General features: G+C 45.7%; 1 protein-coding gene across 5 annotated transcripts in view; it reads left to right on the top strand.

Moving 5' to 3' along the window:
* The window catches only part of GALE (UDP-galactose-4-epimerase), a 136,114-nt gene that overhangs the window by 95,860 nt on the left and 28,114 nt on the right, over nt 1–12,140 (top strand). For all 5 annotated transcript variants that reach the window (XM_078680812.1, XM_078680814.1, XM_078680816.1 and 2 more), the window contains 3 exons: nt 3,016–3,192; nt 3,627–3,740; nt 4,844–4,910. In XM_078680812.1, coding sequence (XP_078536938.1) covers nt 3,016–3,192; nt 3,627–3,740; nt 4,844–4,910 — 358 coding nt within the window. The remainder of the gene's footprint in view (nt 1–3,015; nt 3,193–3,626; nt 3,741–4,843; nt 4,911–12,140) is intronic.

The following is a 12,140-nucleotide window of genomic DNA, read 5'->3' as shown; positions in this document are numbered from 1 at the left end:
AAGTTTGGATCAAGAAGCGTAAATAACTGCTGTCAAATCCAAATTTTAGTTTTATGTAGTTCTGTTGGCAAGACAATAGATTTGTAAATTATGGAATTCTGGGAATCATCCGATTTTACTCTGAGTACCTCAGGAGTATTATATATGTTAGTGAATCCGATATGGCATGTGACCAAAAAAGCAGAGAGAAAGTGTGGGCTCCGTTGATAAAAGTGGAGAGAAAAGGAAACGTGAGTCCCATGATTATGCCACCTACTCTGTTGGCCATATTATGTCCTATTCTCCGGCAGGCTCAGTTAGTAAAGGAGATGGAATTGGAAACAGTTGTATACTTGTGGGAACTCCTCTTTTGGTCTTCTGCTATGGTCTACGGTCCGGTTCCCCATAGTATGACCTAGAGTGACTAGAGTATAACCCAGCAAGATATCCGGCAAAATAAGGACATAAAAAAGATTTTAAAAAAATAAGCCTCATCCTTGAGGGCCAACTTTTGTAGTTGGAGAAGATGAAGTCAACTAGCACGTAGAAAGTCATATGCCAGCATAATGTTTGAAACATTTAAATTTATAATGATAAAAAAAATTATTATTACGCTATGCTATATTTATTGTCTGTATTATTCGGATGGGGCATCTTGGTGCTTTGGTGCATGACCCACCTTCTTGAAAGAGCTGCAGTGGGCACTGGGTGTTACACTGCATTGTGGACGTAGTGTAGATAATAAGTGAGGACTGCGCTTGGTTCACGTACAGACCATAATATGATAGGACCTCTGTTGGGCTCGACTTGCGAGCATCAAAAACTGATGGAAAAGTAGGTGTCTGGTGACGAAAGGAGAATGGTGATAGGACAGGAAATAAAGAGAAAGGTACTGGGTGATAGAGGTTTTAACAGGAACGATATTACGAAAGGATCGATGAACAGCAAAAGAAAGTTCTGAACAAATGAGGAAATAGGTCGATTTGGGGAGGTGGATGCCCAGTTATTCTGAAAGAACTGACTGATACTCTACAGAGAGGAGGTAGATGGGGAGACTGGCTTTGTTAACATGAATACTTCCACACGTGACCGGGTCCTCAGAAAAACTCCTCAAACATATAATAATCTGTTTGGGATCAAAGCACACCAACAAATGCCTTGGTTAAAACTTTCTGTTCTACGGTGACACTTGTCAACTCCACATGCCCATCATGGGTCCCTGGTCAGTCGCCTGTGAACTTGTAGCCTGCCTGGGATATCGTACTGAAACACTGCTATCGTATATATTTGTAGTTTGCTATATATTCACTGAAACTGTTTATTAGAGGGTGGTTGCCACTTGCATGCATCTTCACACAGATAGATGTGGCATTGGTCAACACTGCTAACTGTTAGGACTGGGAAACGTGATGTATTGTGAATTCTTTTTTTCTGGCTTTAGATTTGGATTCTGTCTTTCATTCAACTTTGGGCAAGGGGATTTGTAAATTCGACCCTCACCTAATGAATGTTTCCTTATGGTGGTTTGTGAGCTACTAGGCTGGTGAGCTCTGATCTGGCGACTGTCGCCTGATTACTAGGAGCAAGTCACGTACTGTAATCTGGGAGAGAACAGTAATTCGAGCCCTTTCTTCTTAAGGTTCTGACAAAATCCTGCTCAGTCTCTCCCAGCCATGTCCATGAACGATTGTGGTGTAATCTTAGTTGCTGAGGGATTGTGTCATGCTTACTATCAAACCCATGATAGACAACTCCTAATGAATAAATAAAAATGTCTCAATTTGGGGACAAATAGAAATTGATGAAGCACCTGCAAAGTGTAAATAGCAGGCGAAGCCACCCATGCCTGCTGCATCATGAAAGAACACCTCAAATACTAGTGGAACGGGTTCCATAGTATTTGCCAGGAAATCTATTCATATCTTTTCTCTGTAGGACTTAGGAGTTGTCAGCGATTGGCTTTACCCCTCCGAATAAATGGAATGTTGGGATGCGGTCTTCTTTTTCCAAGCATACATGGAGCGTGAGGCTGTCATTCACTATCATCAGGGAGGTCTATGGACCTACACCCCAACTCTCTGAGTATGGAAGAGTTCACCATCACTTCTGGGAGCAACAAGCGCAAGCGCCAAACCATAACAGTAGCTATGATTACTGAAGCCCTTGTTAGTGTGAGGCGAGCACTCTACTGTGACTGCATGGTCAAATGGTATTTGGGGACCGAGGAGCACAAGATATGACAGTAGTTTGGGATATTGCTTCTAGTTGATATTAGTCTGACTGTAACAAGGATCTAAAGAGGTAGATGTGGACTGGTGTCTCAGGTGACAATCATCAGCATTCTAGACCTACACGCGCCTGATAGTAGGCAAAGCAGGCGTTGCCTCTTAACATGTAGCTGCTTAGATCCCCTTTTGATAAACATCTTCTGTCACTCTTCTGTTTAGAAAACAGTGCTTAGTATAAAAGAATCCTAGCCATGCTTACAATGGGATGTATGACGTTACAACGCATACTTTTACCACGCATACCTTTTCAACGTGGTTTTTACATCGCAAACCTTTACAACGCATAGCGCTTAGAGGTGCTGGATAGTGGTAAGTATAATTTTCTATTCCAACTCCAGTCCCCGTGGACACTAGGGAAGGTGTTGGATAGAAAATTAAACTTATTCCCTATCCTAGAGCGCCCCCCAGCGCAATGCGTTGTAATGGTATGCGTTGTAATACCTGCGTTGTAATGGTAGTGCGTGGTAAAAGTTTCGTTGTAAACGTTGTCTACCTTACAATGGGGTCTCAGAAACAGTATATCTAGAATGCAAAGTAGTTTTGACTAAAAAGCCAAGACTGGCTGAAACTGTCGAGGATGACATGGGTCCTACTTCACATAAGTAATAGTAGTTGTGCGTGGGTATATGCAGGGTGAATAAATAAAAAAAATTTGCAGACCGTGGAGCTTTGTGTCATGTTTCGACCCATTCATTCTCTATCATCAAGCACTGTTTGTTGTCTTGCTTCTAAACCTGCTCCCCTTTAGGTAATGAGTGCTCATGGAGTGAAGAACATTGTGTTCAGCAGCTCTGCCACCGTTTATGGGGACCCTGCGTATCTGCCCATCGACGAGAAGCACCCCGTGGGTGGCTGTACCAATCCTTATGGGAAAACCAAGTACTTTATTGAGGAGATGATCCAGGACCTCTGCAAGGCTGAAAAGGTAAACATGAAGAAAGATGTAGCCCGAGATTGCTCTGTGTCTGCATGAAACACCAAGCAAGAGATCTCTGCTCACAAACCCATGAAGAAAGCGCTGCTCAAGGTACCAGCAAGAGGTTGCCTGGCCTGCATCCACAAGTGTACAGATAACTCATTGTAAGCCTGGTCTAGCTTCAAAGCATAGCTAGCAAAACCACTCAGGTCCCTTATATGCGTCATTATTGTGTGTTTTCCTCTAAATGTCTCTCTCCTGTTTCTCTTCTTGTCTTTCCTTCCTTCCTTTGTCCTTGGCTTAGAAGTCAGTTTGATCTTTTACTTACTTAAGTACACTTAATCTTTCAGTGTTTCAAATTGATGCATGTTTGTTTTTATGTTGCCCAAACCAGGTTTTGTCTTATATTAACCGTGGATTTGTTTTACTGATTGGACTTTTAGGACTGGAATGCAATCCTTTTACGATATTTTAATCCGATTGGAGCTCACATTTCTGGAAAGATTGGAGAAGACCCTCAAGGAATCCCAAACAATCTGATGCCGTATGTCGCTCAGGTATCTTATATCAATTTTTTAAAATACTTTCAGTTGTTTGTATCGAGAATTTTGTTTATATCTAGAAATAGATCCAACATCCTTATTGGTGCTAAAAATATTACACGTGGCCCAAACCAAATGTCAGCAGACATTCTCTGATGCTTTTGTGATGCTATTGTGTACTTTTATTTCTTACATGCACTTTTGTAATTTGTGAGGTATAATATGTTTAGTAATGCTTTCTACGTTATTCCGGTTGATTTGCATGTCACTGCTTCAAAAAGTACTACTCGAAATTCAGTAGTATTCTAATAAAAACAATCTGGAGCAATTCAAAGGATGCAGCAAAATATTTATTATAATTATGTGTTTAAAGGTTTTCCAAAGAATATCATTTGTTTTGGTTGTTACTTAATGCAGATATTCCACGAATAACTAGATATGTGGTACTAATACATTTAGTATTACAAAATATTCAACAGTACAATTGACATTTCAGCAACAAAGAAACCTCTCTGTATCTAACTTCGTGAGATTTGTCTCTTTTATTATCTTAATATACTACTGCATCAGTGTTTAGGTCTCTCCCCTATGATCGCTTTCATCAAGGATGGGATCCCCCGTGTTAAATCCTCTATTTGTAGTTTATTTTGTGATGTAAAGCTGGGCTGTGGTTTTGTGCCGCATTTACTGTTACCTAGTAGTTGGGAATGATGTTGTTAGTTTGAAGACTCCGGTGGTATAGGTGACATTCCTGACCTTGTTTCCAGGCCCTCCTTAAATTGAGATACACCTTGGGGTCTTGCAAGTGTTGGCTCTTGGTGGCTGCAAATCTTGCCTTGGGCTGCCATAGAGGCTGGTACATGGCGGCTGCAGATATTGGCTCTGGAAAGCAACAAAGTTTGGTCACTCACATGACCTGATTGTGCCAACCTATATATACCATCTTAGTCTTCCTGCTTACAGCACCATGTGGTCAATTCTGAGTGGCCAAGCCTTTGGGTTCTTTGTGTTTTTCTAACCATTTTTTTTGGTGTTATGGTCAGTTAAATGCCACGGTTGGTAGATGTAGGTCATCCACTACCACTATTAACCACGTGTGTTTGTTTCTTGATCTGCAGGTGGCCATTGGACGCCGGGAGTACCTTAGTGTGTTTGGCAATGATTACAACACATGTGATGGAACAGGTAAATATGGTGCAAGGTTCTTCTTTATGGTAAAACCTGTTGTGCAAACACTTACTTTATGGCACTGCTTCTTAGTGTGTGCATACTTAAATGTCATCTTTGTATATTTGAAGGGTGATGTCTATCTATCTATCTGGAAATTTGTAAAGCGCGCTACTCCCCCGTAGGGTCTCAAGGCGCTGGGAGGGGGGGGGGGAGCCGCTACTGCTCGAAGAGCCATGTCTTGAGCTGTTTCCTGAAGGCGAGATGGTCCTGGGTCCGTCGTAGGTAGGTGGGGAGGGAGTTCCAAGTCTTGGCCGCCAGGTAGGAGAAGGATCTTCCTCCGGCGGTGGCTCTGCGAATGCGTGGGACGGTGGCGAGGGCGAGGCTGGCGGAGCGGAGCTGGAGGGTGGGTGTGTAGAATGTGAGACGGTTGTTGAGGTATTTGGGTCCCATATTGTGGAGAGCCTTGTGTGCGTGGGTGAAGAGTCTGAACGTGATCCTCTTGCTGAAGGGGAGCCAGTGCAGGTCTCTCAGCTGGGGAGAGATGTGGCAGGGGATGTCCAGGATAAGTCGTGCAGAGGCGTTCTGTATGCGCTGGAGTCTTTTCTGAAGGTTGGCTGTGGTTCCAGCGTAGAGGGTGTTCCCGTAGTCTAGTCGGCTGGTGACGAGGGCCTGGGTGACCGTCTTTCTGGTGTCGGTGGTGATCCACCGGAAGATCTTTCGGAGCATGCGCAGGGTGTTGAAACAGGATGGCGAGACGGCGTTGACTTGCTTGATCATCGTGAGGGAGGAGTCCAGGATAAAGCCCAGGTTGCGTGCATGGTCCGTTGGCTTGGGCGGCGGTGCCCAAGGCAGGGGGGCACCAGGAGTCGTCCCAGGTGGAGGGGGATGTTCCCAGGATGAGGACTTGCGTCTTGTCTGAGTTCAGTTTCAGCCGGCTGAGCTTCATCCATTCTACGACGTCTTTTATACCTTCCTGGAGGCTGGCTCTGGCGGTGGCGGGGTCGTTGGTGAGGGAAAGGATTAGCTGGGTGTCGTCTGCGTAGGAGATGATGTTTAGGTTGTGTTGGTGTGCGATGGCTGCGCGGGGGCTCATGTAGACATTGAAGAGGATCCTTGTGAGACGCCGCAGATGACTTTGGTGGCCGCGGACCGGAACGGGGGGAGGCGGACACTCTGGGTTCTACCGGCGAGGAACGAGATGATCCACTCCAAGGCCTTTCCTTGGATTCCGATGTTGCTGAGGCGCTGTATCAGGGTGCGGTGGCAAACGGTGTCGAAGGCTGCTGAGAGGTCCAGGAGGATGAGGCAGCTGTTTCCCCGTTTTCGAGCAGGGACCTGATGTCGTCGGTAGCTGCAATGAGGGCGGTCTCGGTGCTGTGGTTTGCTCGGAAACCGGACTGCGGGGGTAGCATAAGAACGATACGACCTCTTCTAGATATATGTCCATTGACACACATTCATTTTAGGAAGTGTACTGTGACACTGCTTGTTGACTCGCTTTACTTGACAGTATTTGACTTCTTGCATTATAGAAAGGAATGAAAAGAAACTCTTTTCACCCTGTGTCATCTCCCAGAACAAAGCGGTAAAAGTAATTTGTTTTTTGGGTAGGCATAAACCCTGCCTGATGAGTTATCTGGGCTCCTGTGGGTTCTGTAACTAACAACAGAAATTTAGAAGCGCAAGATAGGAGACAAAGCACAAAACCGGTTGCCAGGGTATGACACCAGTGACGAGAGAGCTTGTTAAACTAGGGATTGATTCCTGAGCAGGGTCCTGGATTCTGGAGGCGCTGAGTGATGTGGCCATTACAGTAGCATATTTGCTACTGGAGAACTTGATTGCACCCACCAGAGGCCTGTGAATACAAACATCCTCATTCACAGGCCTCACTCCACTTCACCTCCATGAATAGGAATTAAAACGTGTGGAGAGTTAATTATTTTTAGTTGGTTCTGAGTGGAATCCAGCTAGATAAACTATTCTGTGTAACACATTGTGAAGAGGTTGCTATTTCACTTTACTCTGGAGCTTACAAATATACCTACAGAAAGCTGTTTTAGCAACGGGAGACAGTTGCAAGATTCAAGACTTGTGCAATTCATTTTAATGTGACTGCAAGCAAAAACAGGCTATCATATAATTTATTAACAGCATTGGAGTGTGCTGCACCGGTCTCCTGTTTAAAGGGAAGTCTACTGTGTTCTTTGTAATTTTAAGGTATATATGTATTGCCTGATTACCATGAATGATCTTCTGGTATAAGTAAGAAGGAAAAAACTGAGGGAGTGAGAGGTAGTTCAGATAAAGAAGTTTTATGGTACTGCAGATTTGAGGGTGATGTACCATGCAAGCAATTGACTCGGGACGAAGTTTAGACTCTCATTACCTTCCCTGAGAATCCACTGCAACGAGCAGCAAAGAAACTTGAAAAGAGATAACGTAAACATTTAAGGGCTTTCCAAGAACACATCTACAGTTTTTTAGTAGGTGAGTGTCCACGTTGTGTACTTGATGGCAGTCTCATATCCCTGAAATAGCCTGCCAAAGAAAATACACTACACCCTTCAATGATGTACAGAACAAAATTTAACAACCACCTGTTAACCCCACAATTCCACAGTCTCTCTCCCAACTCACTTCTGACCACACAGCTTCCAGATGGAATCGCATCACATTTGTAAAATACTTCACCTCCCCTGCTGCCAATTTCACCAAATTTCACCACCATAACCCCTTCATATGACCTCTGCAACTAGATCTACTACTTTGTGAACGACAAAATCAGCAATAAATACAACAACTTTACCTGCCAACTGGGTCCATCCTCCCTCATTGCTCTACAACCGATGAGAGTATTCACCCTGGAACCAGCCTGACATGCTGGCCTGTGATCTCCACAATGGATGCAGGCGTAGCCATGTGATCCATGCACTTTGGCGACCCTTCGGACCCCTGCCCGCCCTTAATCTTCACCAGAGAACTCAACCCTCTCTGAACTGCACTGACCTGACCCTCCACTCCCTTCACCTCTGCCACCTTCCCAGAAACCTGAGAACACGCCACCATTCATCCCTTCCTGAAGAAACCATAGGCAGACGCAAAGATACAGGCTCACTACTAATCTTTCTCCATGCTTCCCTACCCAGCTAAAAATCCTCATTGCTGCCAAAGAAGATACTTGCCTGTTCGACCTCTCTGGTGCTTTCGACACATACTCACATCACATCCTCATTCAACGCATCTGCTACTCCGAAAATAGAGGACCTGTGCTCCAGTGCATCTGCTTCTTCCTCACTGGGCGCATACAGTCGATCAGCCTGTCACCTCACACCTTCAAGGCCACCAACCTGGTTTGCGGAGTCTCATAGAGATCTAGGATTAGTCATACCCTCTTCAACATACACATGACTCTTCTCGCTGGCATCATCAGTTCCCATGGTATCACCATAATCTCTTACGCACAAACACCCTACTCATCCTCTCCCTCTTCTACACGTCCCGTTCCTCAACCATCTTAATGTCCAAAGTTGCCAACTGGATGAAGGTCAGTTTTCTCAAGCGCAACTTTGACTAAACAGAGGCTCTACTCTTCGGAAAGGACATCACTCTCTGGAATTCAGCCTGGTGGTTAGCTGAACTTGGTAAAGCACCCAACTCCACCGATCAAGCCAGGCCAGTACCATCAGTATAATGGTGGATAAACTCATGATGACCAACAAAGATAACATGGCGTCCTCCTGCTTCCACAACCTCAAACTCCTCAAGAAGTCCTACAAGTGGGTCCCACCCGGAGAACAGTCACCCAAGCCCTGATAACAAGCAAACTAGACTACAGCAGTGCTCTCTACGTTGTCATCTCTTCTGACCTTACCAAGCATTCCCATGTCGTTGAACACACTGCAGCCAGATTCACACTCTTAAGTCTCTAAGCTAAAAACAGCATTCAGACTAAAAAGTACATCATGTAATGGAAATGTAGCTATGAGATAACAGCTAAGAGCTGAAGTAAATAATACAGTATTACCATCAGACATGCAATTTTCCACCCTGTACTAAGCATGCCGTCACAAGTATAGATGAATTTGCCAGAATATGGTCTCAGGAGCAAAATATGTTGTACCTACTGGGTGTTAGGTGCACCTAATTTCTGATGAATACTTCTGACTGCAAATTCCTTAACTTGTGAATAGCCCCAAGTGCCAGACTGGATCTGGAGATTTTTCTCAACAATTCTCTCGCGTGCCAGTAGGTGGTGTTGGAATCACATAGAGCCGCCATGCAGCTGTATCTGGAACCACATAGAGACACAGTGCTAATGTCAGTTACTTCAATTCCATGCCTCCAGTAGCAGATTCAGACCATACTCCCTCTTTTAAAAAAACAACTTTTTGGCAAAACTTATTTTTATCAAATTTTTTGCAGTGTGCAATGGACATGTCACCCCATACAACTAGACTTCAAACTCTGCAAAGACTGCCTGCCTTAAACAAATGTTGGTGAAGGACCTGGTATATCTCTGGTGTCTGTTCCCCACATGACTCAAATTAGTGCAACTACTATGCCGGGATAAACCTGAAGGCCACACAAGACAGCGAGGCCAAGCTCTATGTTGCTGAGCACCTGTCATAACGTGCGTAGTATCCGGTCTCACTCAAATCGAGGGTGCAGACTCTTTCTCCTTCTAGAGAGTTGCCCTCTTCCCACTCCAAGTCATCAGGTATGTCGAAGTCCAAGAAGAAATATAAGAAGTCTAAACGTGATTCCCCTTCTTTCCGCCCCTCTTTTCAAGAGGAGTTGCCCAAACGCCAGGGTGACTCCGGATCTAGGACCTGGTCCCCCACTGCAGAGCTGATCCTTCAGCTCATTATGAGCAAATGAAAATTCCTGGGTCCTTCAGCGACACTGCAGAAGTTCAGAGTCTTTAATTAGGCCACGTTGCATATATTTGCCACACTACGGCTTCCTTCTGGCAGGCCTACAGGCCCCAAGAACCTAACAAGACCTCCAGTTGGATTACCGCAATAGGATCCACCCTGACCTCAGCTGTGCCTTTTGATCCTCCTTCATGGGCCCGCCCTGAGACAGAGGCCAGTGCCTATCCTGATTTCTCACCTTCTCGGCTGCAAAATCCTCACCAGTTCCATGTGCATAAACGCCGGAGGGAGAACTGATTATCCTTTCTGACTCTGACCCAAATCCGCTAAGACCTGGGCCCAATTCACACCCAACTTCACTGCAGATACAGCCCATGCAGCCCCATTTGGACTTGGGTGGGACATTGCAACTACCAACACATTGAAAGGAGAACAGAGGATATTCCCCAGACACAATCCACCTGATGCTAATTAGAGCTGTGAATCTTTGATGGGGTATCGCTAGAAAACTGGCACAAGTGTTCAAAAAATAAACGTGAGTGATTGTAGTTACAAGTCCACTAGCTCCACTGTGTGTAACCACATGGTTGTTCAAATACGCAGTGTACAAATATACAGAGAGGGAGCAGCTTGAGAACTTTGACTGCAGAATGCAAAAACCATTGTTTTTTTTTTTTATATATAATTTTTATTTGGAAACCTCATATACGACATTACAGTTCAACACAGGCATGGGCCTACAACCCTTCGGGCCGTCCGCTAGATAATTTCAAAACCTCGAGAAGCAAAAATAAGGTCAGCACGGCGTCTCCGAGTCGGAGTCATGGCAAATCAGAGGAGCAGGATTTATACGTAGGCTGGTCCACAAAATAACAGGATGAAAGAGGATTCCATTTTATAATATGGGAAAAAGGATCCTATGACATACAATCAAGCAAAGTCTTACTCGAAGCACGTCGCGCAACAGGATATTCGTAGTCAGTACAAGCGCGATTAGCAAGCTGCCGGAAAAGCGTATAGATCAGAATATGCGGCATACAATAACTACGCGCTAACTCGGTGTCCTACCGGTAAGGTCAACAAATAATATAAAAACACATGAATGCACATTGCAAGATTCTATCCCAAAAAGAAACAGGACTCGACCCCCCCATCTTAGGGAAAGTATATAAGAGACATAAAGAGAAAATAAAAGAAAAAAAGAAAAAGAAAAGAGGCCATAGAAACAAAGAAAAACGAAAACAAACCCCACCCCTCAACCCCCCACCCTGCATACCAGCAGAAGGCTACGGCCCACCCCCCCCTATAGGCATGCCTGTCGCCCCAACAACTGAAACCCTATTTACGAGAAGAAGGGAGGAGGGCCCCAACACCCGCCCCCTGCCCCACCCCCCCACCCCCACCCCATTGCATCCCAGAAAAGAATGTAAGCTCCCTAAAAGGAGGCTGCCATCATCATGTGTCCATTCCACCCCCCACACAGTCACAATAACGAGCCAGGTCCCACATCATCACCGGAATCACCCATACAGTAGGACAGTCAGGCAAAACTCATCCTTGACCAGTTCGAGCAAGAGTAAGCAAACTTTCCAACCAACAGTTCCACAGGCCGACGAGCCTGGCGACCAAACTCGCTGCTTAGGAGGCACCCAAGTGCTCAGCGGGGGCAGCGAAACAGCGAGAAGACCGCTTCGGCAATAGTCACTTTCAAATAGAGTGTGGGCCCGGCGTTGCTGTTTGATGGCGAATACATAAGTCTGAAGGTTAAGATGAGTGTCAATCGTGCAAATCCGACCGGTAAGCTCACTGTTCCAAAAATCCAGTACCCTGCGTCCCAGGGAGTCCTCGGTGACCAATGACTGAGCATAGACGGGCATCCAACCCATCGTACACCCGGCTGCGCCTCCAGGCACCACTTCAGGGATAATAGACGCCAAGGAGACATGGAGGGCCATCAATCCACGGCTCAGGGAGGAGTAAAAATCATCGACGGCCAAAAGAACGTCTCTTAATGTGTACTCCCTTCCTCTGCTCTCGGCGGTTGCAATGCTCCTCATCTCTGAGGACTCCCCAGGCAAGAGAATAGACATCATATCAGGCATCCGGGGCCCCATTGATACCTGGTAGTCTATGTTGGGGTTGGTGCAAAGCCATTTAGAACCCTCAGTAGTGCAGCGTTACCGATCCCCTACACACCGTGGCTGGGAGAAGTCCTGACACTGGCCACGGCCGGCGGACGACCACACTGAGGGCCGGGTCGCCCCGGGCAGCCCACCAAAGAAGACCGATATGTCGTTCAGTCCCGGGTCCTCCAGTGCTGTGAAATTCAGCCAAATGCGTGCTGTGGGGCTCGGGGCATTTGCAGCGT

This window comes from Lissotriton helveticus, chromosome 3_1 (assembly GCF_964261635.1).
Source record: "Lissotriton helveticus chromosome 3_1, aLisHel1.1, whole genome shotgun sequence".
NCBI classification, from domain to species: Eukaryota; Metazoa; Chordata; class Amphibia; order Caudata; family Salamandridae; genus Lissotriton; species Lissotriton helveticus.
The sequence above is the reverse complement of the archived record's forward strand: the minus strand, read 5'-3'. Positions and strand labels throughout refer to the sequence as shown.